The 21,214-nt window shown below is 44.4% G+C and overlaps 1 protein-coding gene across 3 annotated transcripts in view; it reads right to left on the reverse strand.

The window, feature by feature from the left end:
- Positions 1-21,214, reverse strand: part of GRAP2 (GRB2 related adaptor protein 2) — a 544,466-nt gene that overhangs the window by 24,958 nt on the left and 498,294 nt on the right. For all 3 annotated transcript variants that reach the window (XM_069652933.1, XM_069652932.1, XM_069652935.1), the window contains one exon: positions 11,933-12,101. In XM_069652933.1, the coding sequence (XP_069509034.1) occupies positions 11,933-12,101 (169 nt within the window). The remainder of the gene's footprint in view (positions 1-11,932; positions 12,102-21,214) is intronic.

The raw sequence follows: 21,214 nt of genomic DNA on the forward strand, positions 1-21,214 counted from the left end.
GAACCCCAAGCGTTTTGTGGAACTGCTTTAAACTTGGGAAGGGGAGCTGAAAAGTAAGCCAGGAGCTGGAAGAAGCTCAGAACTTTGTTTGGAAGAACACTATTTCTTCTATTGCTGACATCCCTACACACTGTTTAGCTTTAGTGGTGAGGGCAAGTATAGATTTTGGACACAGACAGATGTTTAAAGGAATGGTTTGGTCATGCGTTTTTAACCATAAGTCGATCAATCGTACCAACATTTCCTATGCACCTTACCTGAGTTTTCGTCTCTTGAACACAAGTGAAATCAGGCAGCAGGGCGCAGCCATCTTGTCATAATCTTATCACTTGCTGCATCGCCCTGGGTGACCTGCCTTTGCGGCACTAAATCATATCCGCGCCCCTGAGCCTGACATCACCAAATCATTGATATTCTCCACCTCTCTCTGGACGTTACTAGGCAGCGTAGTCAAACGCGCCCAGTCGTCACCTACGCGACTTGACGCAGAACCCGGAAAACAACACACATCGTCCCACAGCACAATGCGTCACTATTAGGAATATGAAACTGTACTTTAAAAGGAAACAGCAAGACTGTACAATTGGTAAAGTACATTTATTTCACATTCAATATTTCGATAACATTCGGCGTCTGACATATTCGATTAAAATGGGACTTTTTTTCTTTGCTCTCGATCCGCAAATCGGCAAATGTTTATCGTGAGTCACACGCTGTTCCTTTTTTGTACACAGGGTGTTCATCTGGGCTAAATGAAGCACTTCGGTTGCACAGTGAATTGCAAGGCTGGTGCATCAACTTGGCACTAGACCACCGTAAAGGTTAATATGTTGCTTCTAACCGCTGGTACCGCGTAGGGGCATATTGGCCCTTGTCTATCGTCCCAAAAAATGGTCAAGTAAATCCAGTGATTGACATCTAGCTGCAGCTGGCGATTGAAGAATCCATCGGTCGGTGTCTGGAATAGATGACATTCGCAGAATGGCACGATGTACCTGTTTGCAAAACATAAAAATAGAAATGTGTCTCAGTAGCCTATCTTTATTACAATTAATAATTTTCTTTATTAGCGCAGAGGTGACACAATGTGAACTGAGAGAATACAACGTGGAATATCAAAGTACTGCTCTATTTGCTTCCGAGGATAGTGCAATGGAGTATGTTGAGCTCTAAACGTAATGCGTAAACTGAGGCAACAATTCGAGGTGCACACACAATGTAATGATTTATTAGCGTAGAACCAGGGGCAAACCAGTGGTGTTCTACATGCGTCTCGATGCTGGGCTGCCCATGTGCCCGGTAGGTAGCCCAGCACACAAAGGATGTACTAGCACTTCATTGCAATATGCCACACAGAACAAACAAGTACAATGTAACCCGGCAATAACGGTCAGCTATTCGTATTTCGACTAGTTCTGGTGTAAAATCGTCTAAAGAGAAACTTACATTATATTCAGCATTTCCATTCTCTTGGCGTAATGCAGACTCCTCCGTTCGTGTCAACGATTTTTCATGAACTGAACTTACATGTAACTAGGTGAACTGAACTTACATGTAACTAGGTCCAGTTTCAGAATGGACAACCTTATCATATCATACGTTATTACACCCCCCTTCAATTCAATCCCTTTCGGAATGGTGCCTGTCTCTCAAGGTAAAAAAACAATAGAAACCTTATACTGTGTGCGGGACGCGTGGGTCTCCCAGCTCCCAAGCAAAAATTCAAAGCTGGTGACCTTCACTCACAATGAACATACATTCTTACTTTGCAACATCCCTTGTCAACGCATCCATGAGAACATGAATTTTGAAGCACGGCCCTGGAGGAAAAATTTGGGGGCTGTCACTGCTCATTGTTCGTGGCGCTGTTGAGGGGTAGGGGAAACTTGCCAATGACAGAATGCCCCCTACTCCAAAAATATAGTCGATGTAACACAAAAACTGAGTCTATGGGCCTTATTACGAGTTTGGAGGTAGCCATGGTGCTATTAGCGCCATGGCTGCCTCCAAACCCGTGTCTGGGTAGTCGGAATGGGGACTTACCGCGTCATTCCAACCTTGGAGGACCCGGTAAGTCCCCATTCTGAAAACCATTCCCCATTCCCATTCGAGCCCCCCTAGGGCTCAATGGGAATGTGGAAGGAGCTAATAACGGGCTCGCAAATAGCGGGCCCGTTATTAGCTGCCTGGTCCTTTAACGGGTCCCGCTAAGGGCGGCTGGTAAAACCAGCCGGCCTTAGCGGGACCCGCTAAGGGACCTCGGAATGCGGCAGTAGGGGGTTAACAGCACCGGCATCCTTACTGGTGCCGTTAACCCCTTACCGCCGGCCTCCTAATAAGGCCCAAAGTGTGTCTAGTAATAGGCTCACCTCTGCTTATCTCATGGCCTCCTACCCCATGGCATGTTTTCACAGACAGTACTTCTTCCGTGCATAGTATGTTATGTAGCCTAGGTCTAATCCCTTTTGTGTGATGAGCAGATATTCAGCTGTTTGGGGAACTTTATGGCACGGCAACTGCTAAAACCCAAAGATTCTTACACACTGTTATCAATTGGTCATTAACACAAAAAATGAAGGTCCCACAGTAGCTCGACTAAACTGTGAAATGTGAAAGCAATCGTAATAATTGTACTCTTTTTTTTAAAAACGGACTAAGAGGATAGATTTCAAAAGACAAATTTCATACTTTATTTGGACACTTTATAAAAACATTTTTGGCAAAAATAAAAACAGATGGTAATCATTTGTACCGGTATTTGAACTGTTCAACAAGCTCTGCTTTGGGTGGACATGGCACATTGGCAATGTTTTGTGGCAATGTATGTGGGTTCTGAACAGATTTGTGCGCAATTCCATGAGTGTGCATCTCTACGACATTAATAATAAGATCTTTCACAAAATCGAATTCCATTTCATCATATACTGGTTTGACCACCCATTTTTTGCTTCTTTTCGTAAAGGCTATAGTGTAGCGAAGCATCCCTAAGTTTCCTGCAGTGCTAGATTGTTCATGGCCTACATTCTCGTTATGCGCTAATAAAGCTAGTAAAGTCATAGATTTCATCCCTGGGATGCCGAAATGCAATCTCTTTGGCCTGTACTTTAGGCACATATTGTGGAACACCTCCAAATCTCCATTGTGACAGAATTCTGTGAGTCCCTTCAGATCTCTTGATAGAGTTTTATCAAACACAATCTTCTCAAGGGCTTTGTGTGGAGGTGAAGATGGGATGAACCACTTCTTCTTTTCGTGCCTGCTCTGGGGACAAAGGGCAATGTTCACATTGGTGGAAATGTTTTTTTTCTGTCCAGTGGTGAACGTTGCAACAGTGGTGCATTAGTGACTATCATTTTTCCAGTAGAATTTCCACAGACCATTCACATGTTTTGATGCTCCACCAAAGATGGTTGCTGAAAGACAGGGACCATTGTGAAATACTTTCCAAACCTTTTTTTCCCTGCAGCCGAGATTTTTTTATTGATTGATTTGGCAACATGCCATACATCAAATTGATGTTTAATATTTGGATACTACTCTCTCATTGTCTTGGCTATTGAAACGTATCTGTCCGTGGCTATGAGGTCGATTTGCCCTCGATTGAAGATATTCCAGTGATTTTATAAAACCAAGTTTCTCCATGGCCACTGAGGATTTACATTGGGACAACTGCACGACCACCGAACTCACAATTCTCTTACTTTCCATGTCCTGAAAATGGTATGTGCAGTACTTAGCAGAAAATCCGGGGCTGTCACACTGTCCATCGCCGGCTATCCTGAACCGTTTGTCAGATAATGTACTTTGAATAGCCAATTGTTCAATTTTCCAAGGTTCACTAATGGCAGGGAATAGATAATCACGTTGGTATGTGTAGTATTGTGTTTTATAAATGAAATGGAGTCCCACAAACTGAAAGAAACTGGATAACTTCATGAAACTAGAGCCACTGAAAAGTAAAGCTGCTGCACAAAGTAGATTGCCAGCTGGCAGTTTCCCCAGCATCGGTTGAGCGGACCATGAAAATGTTTTATGTAACTTTTCACAGGTGGAATGTATTTTGAGGTTACTGCCTTGTGTTAGGCGAGTCACATTCAACAATGGTTTCCCATATACTTGCCCTCCCACTGAATGCACACATTTCGCATCTTTATAATCTCCATCAAGCTGCTGTCGAATACTATGTATTTGGCCTCTTTTATTAGACTGTCATCCGGCAACACTGTTGTTTCAGACTGAACCAATGTGGACATATCAGCCAAACTTGACATACTATAGTTGACATCTTTGTCTAGTTCGTTGGTCTATAGTGTTGATGCTTCAGTCTCTGTCATTTCAACATCTGTTACTTGACCATGGATAGGAGAAAACATCAATGTCGACTGTTTTTTGGGGGGCATTTTTTTGCCGGTTGTCGATTGTGTCAAGTGTTCTGCGAGTAATGTAAAACTATCTTCTATAAATTCAATTTCATTTTCATCTGGCGGAGCAGTCGCATTGTAGCAATGGTCCAAAAACACTTTGCTGGATTCGCCGGTGACATTAAATTCATTTTCTGGCCATTGGACAAAGGCATCTCGAGTGTGAACACGCTGCGCCTCAATTAATAGTTCCTCTATGGTGAAAACAGTTTGGCAAGCATCATCTGTCATTTGTATCGCTGTCTGTGTCTGCATAGTCCGTACTCCATTGGGCAACTACAGGACAGATAGGAAAAGGGATGCTCAGTGTAAATCCAACATACAGTATTGTACAATTTACATTAAAAAAAGCATATAATGAAGGCCTCAGCACAAAACAATTGCCAAAAATATAAACTGTTTACAACTAACCTTATTTTTCTTTTCTTTGAAACCTTCTTTACTCTGACATCACCATCAGCAAGCTGGCGCACCGACTCAGATCCACTTGCTTCCCGTTCAATATACGGATCTTGTATACATCCCTACAAAAAAAGAGTATCCATTTAAAATAAGTCATTTGCATAACACATAAAATGAGACCGACTTTCATTAGAGGGTACTGTCAGTACGCATACCTCTGGCTCCGGATTAACTACAAGGTCTGGCTCCAGATCAACTACAAGGTCTGGTTCCGGAACAACTACAAGGGATAATGTAATTGTAGAGGTCGCTCTAGCATCTCCCTGAAACACAGTACTTGCATTAGTATGGATTAAAATATTGGAAACTGGACACACACTTTGGAAAGACGACAAAGATACATATCAATAGCAAAGTACTAATGAAACATTGTGTAAAACAATTACACGATATGTAAATATGATCAGATTATCTCGTTCAATTGAACTGTCAAGACCCATACCTCTGGCTCTGGATCTACTACGAGGGATGTTGTAATTGTACAGGACGCTCCAGCATCTCCCTGAAACACAGTACTTGCATTAGTATGGATTAAAGTATTGGAAACTGGACACACGATTTGGAAAGACGACAAAGGTACATATCAATAGCAGTACAAATGAAACATTGTGTAAAACAATTACACGATATGTAAATATGATCAGATTATCTCATTCGATAGAACTGTCAAGACCCATACCTCTGGCTCCGGATCTACTATGAGGGATGTTGTAATTGTAGTGGACGCTTCAGCATCACCCTGAAACACAGTACTTGCACTAGTAAAGATGAAAATATTGGAAATTGAACACACACATTTGGACGCGGACAAATGTACATATCAATATCAAACCACGAAAAACATTGTGTAAAGCAATGATACGTTGCGAAAATATGATCACATTATCTCAAATTCCATGCATAAAACAAGTCTGGAACAGAATAGCCAAGTAAGATTACCTGATACGCTCTCGAAGTGGTTGATGGCTCCAGGCAAGACATGGATGTTGAGTCTTGTTGCTTCATATTTGGTGGATAGTCATGGAGTTGTAAAGGGAAAGTATTATTCGATTTAGAAATGCCAACATTAAAAAGTGGCATGTAAGGAGAGTGAATACGAGGAAATTATGCTTATGTAAATGCATAACATAGCATAGTTATCTGTGCCCATAAATCCATTTTCTATGAGGGTTCTCAAAAACAAGGACTGATGTTTAGCAAAATGGTCATTATTTAAACAGCTATTCAATCATATAAATATCGAAAGTATTATAAGTGACATTTACACCGAAAATACAGGCCTAAAGCTAAATCCGGAAGCGTGACTCACCTGTGGCGGTATGTTCACGAATAAAGTCGGAATAGCGTTTGTGAGCAATTTTCGAGTGGTTCTCAGTTGATTTTTCTTTGTGTACAAGGATGTGCCGTACATATTCGGGGTAAAGTGCAGGCTGCAGATGCGGTATCAATGACCCCTCTTGTCCTCCAAGTCTTGTTTGACTCTGCTTTCAAGCTCTTCTGGTGGATATACGCAATATCTGACCCATTCTCTTATTCGATCAACAGTCTTAGGGAAGATATGCATTGTAATGCCTTCAGATTCGTCATGGGTCTTCGAAGAGCAACCGAAAATAGAACATGCAGGCATTGTTGTAAATTCTGCAAAATAAAGGTCAACATTATTCGAAAATTATTTTGCATAAAAATGTGAGAAAGAAGGAATTGGACAATACATTGTTCAATGCACGCTTTCTTTTGGGCACCACAGCAAAACCAGTGTAGCGTGGGCGGCTGTATTATAGGATAACTTTCACAAACAATTCATTGATGTGTTGAAAATCAGAACATGTTACTCGTCCCTTGAATGTACTATTGTGCATGAAAAGGAAACATGCTTATACTATAGACACGGTCCGCGAAGGATGCAAATCGATGCCAATTGACACTGATAAAAATTGATATATCGATAACATGACAATGAGACAAATTAACATAGCACTACTGAGTACGTTACTTCGAAATAGAAATACATTTACAAATGAAGGAGATATGATTAGGATACATGCCCTTACCTTGAACAACAAAAAGTTAGATTCAGCAAGCAGAGTAGTTAGTGGCAGGAGGACAGGGAGAAGTTCACAGGTAGCACACGGACGAGTTCACTCGAAGCGGTCACAGAAGTTCACAGATAACACGACGAAGAGCAGATTAGCATCGGTCACCGGGCTTCTCAAGAAGCACGTTCACGAGTTGACTTGCAGTGCTCAAAGATGTTTTCATGATAAATATCAAGTGGTTTATAAAGAATTACAAAAAGGGGTGTGTTTGTGAATGAATGATGTGTATATGTTGTGATATTATGTGGATTGCATGGGTGCTGCCTGCTTGAAAGGTAGCCTACCTGGAGACACAGGGTCTGAGGTGGCCTTGTGAACAATGACCCCTGCGGGAAAGATAGCTTTGAAGTGTACATGGTGTTTGGCACCTTGGCCGTTTGCGCCCCTGACAGCACCCCTTGGCAGCGCACATCCACTGGTGCAAACTGCCTTTGATAGTGGAGGGGGGATGGATTGGCCTGGGACGTGCAGACAAGGCACCGGAACACTGCTGAATGGAGACTCACTTATGTGGATTGCACGGGGGCGGCCTGCTTGAAGGGGAGCCTGCCTGGAGACACGGGGTCTGATGAGGCCTTGTGAACAATGACCCCTGCGCAAAACATAGCTTTGAAGTGTACATGGTGTTTGGTTGGCCGTTCACGCCCCTGACAGCACCACTTGGCAGCGCACATCCACTGGTGCGAACTGCCTTTGATAGTGGAGGGGGGATGGATGGGCCTGGGGCGTGTAGACAAGGTACCGGAACACCGCTGAATGGAAACACACTTGATTCACTTAAAAATGGAAACAACCATTGATAAAAAATATGTTGTGTTTTATTTTGTTTCTTATTTTGATGGCACAAAACTACTAGACATTGTAAAGGTCTGGTTGCAGCACAGCGAGGGAAAATCCCCTGTACTGACCACTGTCACTAGGGGAAAGTTTCTCTAATGGCACCAACGACACAGGCGGGTATTACTCGTCGAACGCAGTATCCAAGCCTCCCATGAAGCCACCATGTAAACGAACGATAGGCCACCAGCCTGTACCACCTGTGAAAAAGAAAGATAGAAACTGTTTTTAAATGATCAATATAAGTGTATTAAACCTTAGTTGTCAATGGCAATTCTTGTATCCAATGGCATTTTGGCCAGGACAAATGCTAACTAGACACTGCACAACATTGAACGACTTTTATGCAACTATTACTAGAGAATTGCAAGACTAAACTGATATGACAATGTGATATTGAAGTTAAAAGAATATAGGAGACAACCATGAAATAGTAGTGGCCTAAATGACATCACAACCAGAGTATACTTACTCGTTACTTGGATTACGAGGGCGAACTGTTGTGCGAAGTTCGTGCATAAGCACCATCAAAATCCTCAACACAGACCGTGTGAGGCAGGCTGCCCTGAAGTCTGGCAGCTCGGTAACGCATTGCGGCTGTGGATCGCGTTGCGATATGTAGGACAAGCATCCAGAGTTTTCTCTGCAGCAGTAGCTCTCCTCCTTGGTTGGCATTAGCGCGCACCGATTGCAGGTACACCAGGTGGAAACACTGACCATGCGACTAGGCCCAAGCTCTTCATCTGTTGAATCGTCCTACCAACTGTTGTCCGAAGCCCCATCGTTTCCGCATCTTTCTGTTTCCAGTAATTCCTCCTCAGAATACTCGGGCTCGTACAGGTAGGGCATTATTGTTGCCATTGTGTGGTAAACAAATGAAAATAATTTATAGCGGTGGTACTGGTATCTGTTCACACGGGCTGCAAGCAACAAAGGTAGCTGACCAGAGCACAGAAATGAGTCACAGAATACTCAAAGAAATACAGTGAGAGGAATGGAAAAGAAAATCTGCTGTTGTGTGTTGTGAAACGGTCTGTTTATACTTATCGAGGAAAGAGGCTTCTTGCTATTTCCATGGCGACACGTCATTAGCTGAAGCACAGAGAATGTTGACACGGGACGTGCTTTGGCGTTGTGAAATGGGCGGTACGCATCTAGTCATGTCAGGCACAGGGGCGGGGACTATGATTTAGTGCCGCAAAGGCAGGTCACCCAGAGCGATGCGCCAAGTGATAAGATTATCACAAAATGGCTGTTCCCTGCTGCCTGATTTCGCTTGTGTTCAAGAGACGAAAACTCGGGTAAGGTGCATATGAAACGTTTGTACGATCGATCAGTTTATGGTTAAAAACACATGGCCGAACCATAGGGACAATAATATTTCTGACCAAACCATTCCTTTAAGTTGAACTCTTTTGATTCAGACTTTCCTTAGTTTCTTTAGGGAGGGAAATCCCACCTTAGCTTAGGGCAAGTTATGCCTTCATCAATCCTGACATTTAAGTTAAATAAAACAAGTTTGTTTGAACTCTGAATCTGTTGTCTGTGTCTTGCTTCATGATGCCTTCACAAAGTACTATTGCACGGAGAGAGGAGAGGTGGTTGTGCAGCGGAGATAAAGGATTGGCAAAAGGGCTTGCTCCGTACGACTGTATCAATCCAGTATGTACAAAGTCAGCTCTCACACAGATGAGGTGTAGGCAATTTGGTGGTTGAGACCTTCACAGGTAAATTAGACCCTGGTGTCACAGTCAGGGTGAGGCCAGCTCAGCAGGAGTTCTTATCTCAGAAAGTCACATCATCCAGATGAGGGTAAAGCTTTGCAGCTTAAACATATCCAATTCTCCAATGTGCCAGAGGGTGATCCATGTAGACACAGATTACATTTTAAACTTTATTATTTAAATAATTATTTATTATTAATAAAAAGCAATACATTTTTGGCACAAAAACCCTTACAGAATTTAACATTGATAACAGAGCGGAGGACAAGGGTCCTTTACAATGGGGTGAGAAAATGTAACTTGAAGACCAGATGTTGCAGGGGAAGGTGGAAACATAAACCAGGGACAAGGACAGGACAGAATGACATAGGAGCATGATGGTGGAGAAAGTACTGAATTTAGGATGGAAAAGTGCTGTAGGGTTGTCCATGAGGTGCAGGGAGAGAGAAAAACAGGGCTATGCAGTAGCATAGAGTGCTAGGAAACAGGTTCTTCAGAAAGAAGGAGAGCTTTGAGGTTGGATTTAAATAATGGTCGAGTTAGAGTAGTAAGGGGAGGGAGAGGAAGAGCATTCCAGATTTGGGAAGTGAGGAGAAAGAGAGAGCGAAATAAACAGGAGGGAGCACAGGGGACTCAAGTGGTGGCAAGGAGGTGAGCTGAGGATGATCTTAACAAGTGAGGAGGAAAGTAGGAAGTGAGATGAGTAGATAGGTAGGGTGGAGAGAGTCCATTGATAGTTTTGAAGATAATGAGAAGTTTATACTTAGCCCTTTGTTTCATAGATAGCTCGCCAGTCTGGCGACGGTCAGTGGAGGTAGAGGTAAAGTGAGAAAGGTTGAAAAGAGTGTGGAGCGCAAAGTTGAGGACTTTGTCCAGAGGTGAAAAAGCATAGTTGGGTAAGCCACAGAGGAGACTGGCACAGACGTCAGATATAGAAATTACTACGGAGGAGATTAGCTGTTTAGCAGTATTGAAAGGAAGACGATGACACTTTGTTTTATATTGAGGAGGTTGAGTCTGGCTGCAGTGGGAGATTAATGAAAAGCAAGTGATGTGTGATGGGTCAAAGATGACACCAATGTAATGAGTGGAAGCAGAGTAAGGAAGATAGTCAAGAGAGAAGAAAAGAAGAGGGAGAGATGAGCTAGAGGTGGGTTTAGGGGGTGAGAGAATGGAGTTGAGAGATATTTGGAAGGCGCCTAGGTTGGGAGGACAGGTGAAATTAGAGAGAGATAGCAGTCATGTTTGGCAGAGTCCAGAGTAGAGCAATAGTTTTGAAAAGCAGTGAGATAACATTGTAGAGGGGTGTATCTTGAACATTACACCCATTCCCCCTGGAGAATATCTACTGTGGTTAGTTTGGATGTATTAGGCATTTACAGTGGGAGAGCAGAGAGGGCCTCATGCATGTGTTATGTTTTAGGGAATTATACCACACACCAATGCCATTTCCATGGTCTCCAGGCACACACATGGATCTGAAAGGAAAGGTTTGGGGCGAGAGTCTATTAGGGGAGCAGAGGGTCAATTAGGGGAGCAGAGGGAAAATACAAGGCGCTGTTCTCATATGTTTGTGCTTGTAGAATATTGATTTAGGTGAATAGGTGTCAGTTTCAATATAGGGCCCTCTAGTATTTGGCTTATCACGATATGCTTTTTCCAGTGGCAGAGGCTTTCCTGTTGAATTGACGGTGTAGAGTTGTGAGATATGCTGGTGTGGTTTTGTCTGGCTGTTTTGAGTGGGCGTGGCTCACCAGCATATGTTGAATGAGGGTGTTTGGACGTGAGGTTTTTAGTGGGGTGTGTATTATTTTTCAAAATGTATTCTGAAGTGTTCGGATCATCCTCTCTGGTCTTGGCTATATGAACAGGTAACTCATAATTGGTTTGTTTGTACACTCCCAAGCTAAAGGCTAACAGCGCTGAGGGTGTCAGGGAAAGGAGAAGGAACATCAGCACTTCCCTTGAGTTTAGCTGAGAAATGTTCACTTACCCACTTGATAAGAGCCACATAAACCATGATCTTTTGAATGTCGAAGCCAGGGCTTGATTATAAACACTACACAGGGAAAATTAACACATTACCAAAAAAGCCAGCTTGTTCTGCTAAATACCACTCCCCTTCTACCAACCGAAAAAACACAAATATAGACAGAATCCTGCACAGAGGATCATGGGATTTAGCATTTATCTGTCCAATTAACAAAATCTCTCTAAAATTTTCAATATATCATGTCTCTGCTCTCTTCTGTGAAGTACCCAAACCCCAACCAAAAGGTGGAGTCCAAACGACTGCTAATCTTCGTGTCAAGCAGGACAAAACGTTCTTATGGTGTTTAAAAATACTGCCTACCTTTGATGTCTGAGAGGCGTACAAGAGAAGGGTCAATACCTGCTCGTCCCTGCTTCCATCCCTTAGCGTGATCTGCTTTTGACGGGAGATGGAGACATTTTTATAGTACGTCACCAGTGCGTTCACAGACTGGAACTTCTCTGACCACAGGTAGTAATTGCCCCGGTTGTCCCGCATGACCTTGAAGTGTTGCACATCATCTTCGTGCCTGGCAATGGAAAAAAGAACATAACTTCAGATGAAGAATTTCTAGATTTGCAAATCTATGCTGTTGAATCCGTGACCACAATTCTGTGTTTGTGAGCTACCACTCTGTAACCATGAATCACTATGGGCCTCATTACGACTCAGGCGGTAAGGGGTTCACGGCGGCGTAAACAGCGCCGACCCTTACCGCCTGATTCCGAGGTCCCTTAGCGCCATGGACGTTTTAACACCTGCTTTTAGCAGGTGTTAAAATCCATGGCGCTAAGGGACCTTGATGTTAATTACGCCACCGTAATTTACGGTGGCGTAATTAACGCCTTCCCCACTCCCATTATGCCTTATGGGGCAAAAATGGGAATGGGGAAGGGTAAATGGGGATTGGGGACTTACCGCCCCGCCAACCTCGGAATGGGGCGGTAAGTCCGCCAACCACCATGGCGTAAACGTAGTTTACGCCATGGTGGTAAAGGTACGACCCAGGCGGTAACTTACCGCCTGGGTCGTGATGAGGCCCTATGCCCTATGCCTTGGGCGTACAAGCTGTGGCTCATCCCGTGTATTCTGAAAAGGTCTTTTTGCACATAATCTAGTGTATAACATCCTCTCCAGAATTCCTGTCGAGTGAAAGAGGACTGAACGGGCTGGGCCAGAGAAGGTGGCAGCGAGGTAAGTGGTGAGAGGTGTATCGTGTAGAGGAGGTGAGTAGAGGGGTTAAGGAGAGAAGTGGCAGGGGTTTTGGGCTGTCGCCCTGGGTTCGTTTTATAGGATGTGGGTGAGTGGAGGTCGGGAGGGGTTGGAATGGCAGCTGTTCCAGGGGGTGTCCTCCAGAGATTGTTGGGATGCAGAGATGGGTGCAAGGATGGAGGGAGGAGGCAGCAATAGCTGGGTAAGCTGTCTTTTCATATTTCCTATTCAACCACACTATCAGAACAATGGGAGTTGCAACATCAAGTGACACATGCTGCAACTTTCCTGCACAAGTATTTGGTAATCATTCTGTGACAGAAGGGACAACCACTGTATGATATTTGATCACAACCCATACCTTTGGTCACCACTACTGCTATTGGATTCCAAGTCTATCATTGAACACTCATTTGCTGATCACCTGTGTAGAGGTGGCCCCAGCTGTGATGTATTGTAATATAGCTCGGTCTTGTACAGCAACTGAGAATTATGGCATCCTCTTGTTGATGTGTAAAACTGAAAATGTATTTAGTCATTTAGAGGAATGGTTCAGGTTAGTGAGCAAGGATACCATCCAATAAACATGAACCAGCAGATTGTAACTTTTGAAAAGCATTCCAATAGATTTGAGGAATATTCAGCAACTCTGAGCAATCTGTAAACATTGGATAACATATCTCGAACATTAGACCACTGTTATGTAAATGTAGTCCATCCTTCTGCAACCCTTGGCAATTCTTTTGTGACCTGGACTGTGAGACTAACTTTGGCTATCATTATGCACTATGTTAAATCATTGTATAATGTTTTGCTCTCAGACGGAAGGCGTATACTACTATTCTGTAGATCACTGTATTTCCTGTTCCGTTCCTATTCTGCTACTGCAGCTCGTGCAGCTTGCGCCTGTATAGTGTGGCTCATGTATGTCTCTGGCGTTGCTGGTCTTACTGTAGGCTGTTAAGCCGGCCCAGTGCACACGGACTGGCCTGGCTTCTTTCCACACAACCTAAGTGGGCTGCCCGCCTGCTCCGACTCGCGGATTGATGGGCTGGTAGACTTGCCCGGCCACCCTGGTTCGGCATCCCCACCTGGTGTGGTGGTGCTGGCTGCACCCACTACATCATTCTCTTTGGCATCTTGGCAGTGGTGTTCTCTTCTTAGGATGCCAGATACGCTGTGTTTATCTCAGCCTACAAGCCTATAAGGTGTTGTGCCCTCGTGCTCTCTCCTTATTCATGTGTTTTATTTTACTTGCTTAGGCCCTTGATTTGAAAAGAGGGAGCTTATCTACCTGTATTGTTTTAATTTGTGTTTTGTGCTTGACTTGTGTTTTTGTGGACCTAATGTCTTCTCTCAAACTGCCGTGTTTGTTTTTTGCTTTAGCTTTTTGCTGCATTTCTTGTGCTGCAATATTATCTGCTTAGGAATTGTCTGAGAAGCGGGACCTTATCACCCTGTGTCTATCTTATATTTACTTCATTGTGTGTTTTATCTTTGCTCTGCTTGATTATTCAGCTGTCTCGCCGTTTGCCTAAGAGCTGTAGATTTACTTGTTTTCGTCTATGCACTACACCTTTTGACACTGTATTGTGCTGCCCCTATACCCTTAAGGTATCAGTCTCTGTTCTACAGCTTTTATATTGATTGTTCAACATTATGTTAATTAATGTGGAATACCACAAGGATCATCTTTTTCCCTGCTTTTATTGAACATCTATCTATACCTATTAATCAAAATCAGCAAAAGACACAGCCTCACTTGCTACAACTACGCTGACGACACACAAATAATCTTCAAAATACAAGACACCCGAGAAGAAAACACAACACTAGAGAATTGCCTTCGTGATATATTCAATTGGATGAACCTGAACCATCTCATAATGAACCCAGGCAAAACAGAGATAATGATCATTACAAAAAACAGAGGAGACATCAACTACATCCCCTGGCCAAGAGAACTCGGCCCCACCCCAGTGCCACCGTCGATTGTAAAAAACCTAGGGGTCCTAATGGACAACAACGTCACTCTAGAGCCACAAGTGAATGCTCCAGTCAAAAAATGTTTCTTTCTCCTGTGAGCGGCAAAAAGGATCCTACCGTTCCTGTCATTTGCCAACAAAACACTTACCATCATCGCTGTGGTCATGTCCAGAGTAGATTATGCCTATACCTGGGTATGCCTGAACGACTTCTGAAAAAAAACTACAACGCATACAAAATGCGGCAGCCAGACTCCTTCTCAAACTAAACCAGAAGAGAACACACCACACCTGTGCTAAAAGATACTACACTGGCTACCAATAAAACAGCGAATAAAGTTAAAATCAATGTACATCACGCACAGAGCAATACACAAACAAGGAGCAGAATTCCTCAGAGATAAACTACGCCTACACCAGCCAACAAGAACGCTCAGATCAAGCAACAACATCCGCCTGGAACCAAAACCCTATAACAGAAAAAAACTCAGAGGATCCTCTTTCTCTCACCAGGCACCGAAAACCTGGAATGACCTACCAAAGAATATACGGAACACAAGAAACCACCTAGTATTCAGGAAACTCCTCAAATCCTGGCTTTTCTCTGCGTAAATACAACACTGAAGCACAAGAATAGCCACACCTGAATGATAAAGATAGCGATCTCGGTCGCTACCAAAAGCGGACATAAACAGAACCCTGGGAACGGACCCCACGACAAACCATAAAACACTATGATTAATAGCCGCAAAATGAGGACACTAAAGACTGAACACATACTCAGACCAAACGTAAACACTTAGGCGACTCATCCACAGCTTCCCGGCCTGCACCATATCCAAAGTTCCGGCAGACACATTCACATAGACAGCATGGTAAGAGGAGACCACAACCCCTGCTCCGACACCCAAGGAGGAGAATAGACACCCAACCACACCATACTTAGTTCATTAGAAATACAACACTATACAGAGTTCATTAGAATAGAACAAGGAGGGCGTCGCACAAACAAAAAGAAAAAGAAATCCTAATTTCTATCAGGCGTATCCCCCTTTCTCCCTATACAGGACAGACCCACTAATCTAGCTGTGCTTTAGGGTTGCACAGAACTAACGTGACTCGCAAATCTAGCTGTTTCTCACCGTGCAGGACTCCAAAAATCGAGGCATTCAGCCACACTGTGATGATTAGCTGCATAACATAACCCACTAACCAAAAAAGCTCACATTTTCAGCATATTTAACTCACTCACAAACTAACACAACCACCTCTTGCACCGCAAGCCGCATTCACTTCAGCACACCGCAACAACACATAAACCGCACCAACAGCAACCGAGGACTGACATCGATCCAATATGAAGCTACCAACAGAACACCACTCCTCTCACTATCCTACTCCCTCTTCACCCTACTAACCCATCCCGCCTTCTCCCTTGCAGATCCGCCAGAGCGCCTAGGGACCAACTTCGTTTGTGACGGTGCGCGGTACAAATACCTTTAACATTTAACATAGATATCGCCAACCCATTGGCATTAATTGATTCCATGATTTCTACGATTTCTACCAGCCTTGGTGCACCTCCCACCACATATATATCTGCTAAACACATGCTTTTAATAGTATTATGAATAAATATCTTGTAGCTGATTATATGCCAACCTCTAAGACTTCTATGTACTCTTCTCATATTAAATCCTCCATAATTGCTTCTGATTTGGCTCTGTCTTTAGCCCCCACTACGTTGACCACCCCCTTTACATGGAATTCACTGTTCTTGCTTCCCCTTAGGATGATGTAGCTCATAAACCTGTTGATACTGTGCTTAGATATGCTGTGTCAATCCCATGGGAGCCACCCATGGCTTGCCCTAATCTTGCTCTACGTCCCATCCCCACTATGACTAGTACTATTCCTTTTAATATGCCTAACTCTGTGCCTGCGCCTGATACTATCATGCCTAGCAATGATGTTAGCTAAGTTCAAATTCAAACCAAGTCTCCTGACATGCCATCATCCTCTTTGCAGGAATCTATCAATACAATCTCCTGTGCATTATCGCCACACTATGATACCTTAAAAACTGTGTTACTCAATACTTGGTCTCTTGTGAACCACTGTACTGACATTGCTGATTACATCATTGATAAGTATATTTCTATTTTGGCTATCACTGAAACATAGTTACATCCTGCTGTTACCCAAGCTGCATCTCTAGCCACTCCTCCGAGATACAAAATACTAAGAGCTGATCGCACCTCCACTAATGGTGGTGGGGTTGCATTATTTATATATGTTAATTTATGGTAGATTTATGGTTAATTTATGGTAGAAACACATCTCTGTGCATAACGTGAGACCGGCTCTGTCTTGACAGCCAGATCCTAAAACGCCCTCACACTCTGCTCTGCACAGGAACTATAAAGCAGCCATTCTCAGACTGACAGTTGCTGCTGTGAAAAGAGAAGCCACCCGCTCTAAGAACTCTACTCCTGGCGTATCATAGGGTATTAGGAGAGTTTGCAAGTGTTTCTTTGTTTCCAACACTCTCATGGTCTTTCTACAGTTGCTGCCGTGAAAGGAGGAGCCATCCGCTTTAAGAACTTTACTCCTGGCGTTTGGGGAGCACTTTAAGTGTGTTTGCAAGTGTTTCTTTGTTTCCAACACTATTGTGGTCTTTCTACAGTTGCTGCCGTGAAAGGAGGAACCACTCGCTTTAAGAACTCTACTCCTGGCAAATGCGGAGCATATTAGGAGGGTTTGCAAGTGTTTCTTTGTCTCCAACACCCTCAAGGTCTTTCTACAGTTGCTGCCGTGAAAGGAGGAGCCACCCGCTTTAAAAACTCTACTCCTGGCGTATGCAGAGCGTATTAGGAGTGTTTGCGAGTGTTCACGTGTGGACTCAGGGACGGCTCCCTGTGCCGCTCTCCCATTCTCGAGCTGACATCGCCAAGACAGCCGAGACTGTAGTTGTAAGCCCACATCTGTTATTTCTGTTCTACACTGCTTGCTCACTCAGGGATTACTGGAGCCTTGGGTTACTACACTCACTATCTACTTGGCAGTGTCAGTCATAGTAGCATTAACTTGTGAGTAGGAAATAGACATCTTGGGTAAAAGCAAGGATGCCCGGAAAGTTGCACACTCGAGCCGCAAACTATAATCTGAGGAAAAATGTACCGTATCAGAAAGCCCCCACTCAAGTGGCCACTCGCTTAAGGACATCTAAGTCAAATATACAACCCACAAGCGACCCGGGAAGGCCCACAACAAAAGCCACTAGGGCCGGCTCCATTAAGTCCTTTTGTCAAGTGGAACCCTCAAGCAGGACGAGTATCCTGGTTGAGTGCAAAGTGCACATACTGGCCCATGAACATGTTCAAAACACTGCAAAAAACACCACAGACCCTACTTTAGCGACAATAGGCAATAATAACTCCTTGTTGCCTCTTTGCTATACCCTATGCGATACTCTGGAGACGGAAAAAAAACAGAACATGAAATACAATTAGGGGACAGAAGCATAATGGAAGAAGCTAGGAGTGCAGATATTGTTGATGCAGAAAATGAACCATTACTGGGAACCAATAACACAAAGAGGTTATCTGCATCTCCTAACCTGTGCCCCCTGAGTGAGGACATGTGAACCTCAAACACTCACCCCTGCATGCTTCTTTTGCAAAATGAATTGGAAGCGCAACTCTCGGCCCTCAAGTTTGCCATGAAAGTGCTTCTGCGGCTTAGCGGCAAAATCCTAGAAGGGGTCCAACAAATAGCTGCACAGAAAATAGAGCATGGAGACGGCAGTGCAGATTTGGACGACCTCATGTAAGCCGCTAATCAGCGGGCAGATAACGATGATCAGCTGCGGGACAATGGTGCCCCATCCCCTAATATCAGCAGAGAGGATAGTGGGATAATCGAGGAAAACGAGGATGAAGCAACTAGTGAGGCATCGACTATTAACCCCACAAGGAAGCAACGCAGACTTCAAAAGCGGCACAATAGCTGGGCAAACATGCGTTTACAATCCAAAGGCGGACCAGATTGCTAGAAAATGACATACCCCCAAAGTTGCTTCCTTTATGCGTGGCCAGCAAGAGCCTACACTATCAATGGGCTACGTTCTTGACTGTCCTAACCACTCTTCCCTGCCATCACCTGTGGCCCGTGCTGCTATTCCTGGAGCCAAGAGGGGGCGGAGGCAAGCCACGGAAGCCAGGGGGATGTCGCTGCTACCAAGCCTCTGACTGTGGATGCACATGGGTGGGAATGGTTCTGAAAGTTCCTCATAAAGCAAATAACGGAAAATAAGTGAACCTAGAAGATTGCAAGCTGGAACACCAGGGGGCACACAAATGTTTTGACCAACGAGGGGTCATTGTCGCTGCTGCTCGATTTTGATATATTTCTCCTCCGTGAGACATGGTTAACCTCCCCAGTGGTTCTTGATGGGTATATTCTCCTAAATTTTCCCTCAGCCCCATCGAGATATCAGACATGGAGAAGTTACTCTCAGAAATGAAGCCCACCTCGTGTGCAGAAAACCCGTTGCCACCAAAAATCATTCTCGAACATAGAGCCATCTTTGCCCCCTTTCTGACACGGTTTGTCAACGCCTCCTTTCGGGACAAGCAGGTCCCTTCCTCCATGAAGGCGGTTACAGTCACACACCCTCCCCAAAAACGCAGGCCTTGACCCCAGAGAGCCAACTAATCTCAGGCCCATAACTAATTGTCACTTCCTTTTGAAGATACTAGACAAACTAGTCATGGCACAACTTCAATCTTATGTCGAAGCCAATAACATTTTGCATGGGTGGCAATCAGGTTTTATGCCGGTTTTGATTGATTTACAATCCTATACGCTGGGGATCATGGAGAACAGCAAGACGGGCCTGCTGGTCCTTTTGGAACTGTCTGCAGCCTTCGATCTGCTCAGCCATCAACTTCTCCTCCATGCCCTGGAATCTATTGGTAATTGCTCTAGTGGAGCAGTCGAATGGCTTCAATCCTTCCTGCTCTGCCGTGTCTAGAATCCATTCGGGAGATGTTTTCTCACCTCCTGTGCCCATCCTTTTTGCAGTTCCACAAGGTGCCAGTCTGTCACCGTTGCTATTTAACATCTATATCCAGCCCCTCTGCTCTCCATTAGAGAGCCTTGCCATCTTTTTTTACTAACTACGCGCACGAAAAACAACCTGTGATGGAACTTAGCGGGGATCATTCACTGGACTCGTCTAGACTACATTCACTCCTCAGATACATTGAATTTTGGATGTCTGAGAACTGGATGTGCATTAAGGAAGGGGAGACAGAGCTACTTATCTTCGGTTCCTCCCAGGCTAGGTGTAAGCTCAGTGCAAAATATGCTAATTTCACCATCAATAACATCAGCATCCCAGCCCAACATAAAGTAAAAACACTGGGCATCACCTTGGAAGTCTCACTCACCTCGGATGAGCACACCCATCTGATAAGCAGAAATAGCAACTACCACCTCAGACTTCTCACAAACCTAAGACCATTTCTGACAGACAAGAATGCCTCTACCATCGGTCACATCACCATCTTGTCTAGACTGGACTACTGTAATGCACTGCTTCTTGGGACTAATAACACCAGTCTAAAAAGATACCAGCGAATTCAAAATGATGCAGTTCGAATTATAGAGAACATCCCATGGAAGGAACACATCACAAAACATCGGAAGACCTACATTCGCTGGCCATTCAGGAGTGCATTAAGTGTAAAACCTGTACCATGGTCCACCGGTGCCTCTTTGGCAACGCCCCTTCCTATCTCAAATCTGCAATGACCCCTACACGCCCAGAAGACGCCTCAGTTCATCCAACCGGGCTCTGGCGGTCATTCCGAGGTTGGAGTAAAGGGAAAAACGATGCCAGTAAATGATTACCGGCATCACTTACCGCTACGGGCCATTCCGACTGGTCAGACCGCTATTTACGGCACCGTAATCTACGATACTGTAAATACCGGTCTTCGGTCGCACACGCGCCCCACCATGCCGAAATTAGCGGCAAGGCGTAAACCGGAGCTGATCACAAGTATGGAGCACACGTAAATAACGGCCTCATTAAGGCCGTAAAGTCACTTACTGGCATGGAGTACACACAGGCATCTCAGAGAAGGAGTAAAGAACCCTGAGCAGTGGTCCACAGAGCCACATGTGCACACAATCAGCACAGGTGGAGGCAATGGAGTGTGCCACAGCACAAAAGGACCACACACCACACCCCCTCCCACACCAAGAAAAGACCAATAGTGGTAGCAGCACATGAGGCAGGAGGCCCTGACAGCAAGTTCACAACCACTAGAACTACACCAAAAACACCAGGCCTCCCAACTGAGGAGACACAGGGGGAGAAGGAGGGGGAGACAGGCTCAGCATGCAGCACCAGTGCAGCCTCCGCCACCACCCCAGC

This window comes from Ambystoma mexicanum, chromosome 3q (genome assembly GCF_040938575.1).
Source record: "Ambystoma mexicanum isolate Mex_15411 chromosome 3q, UKY_AmexF1_1, whole genome shotgun sequence".
Taxonomy (NCBI): domain Eukaryota; kingdom Metazoa; phylum Chordata; class Amphibia; order Caudata; family Ambystomatidae; genus Ambystoma; species Ambystoma mexicanum.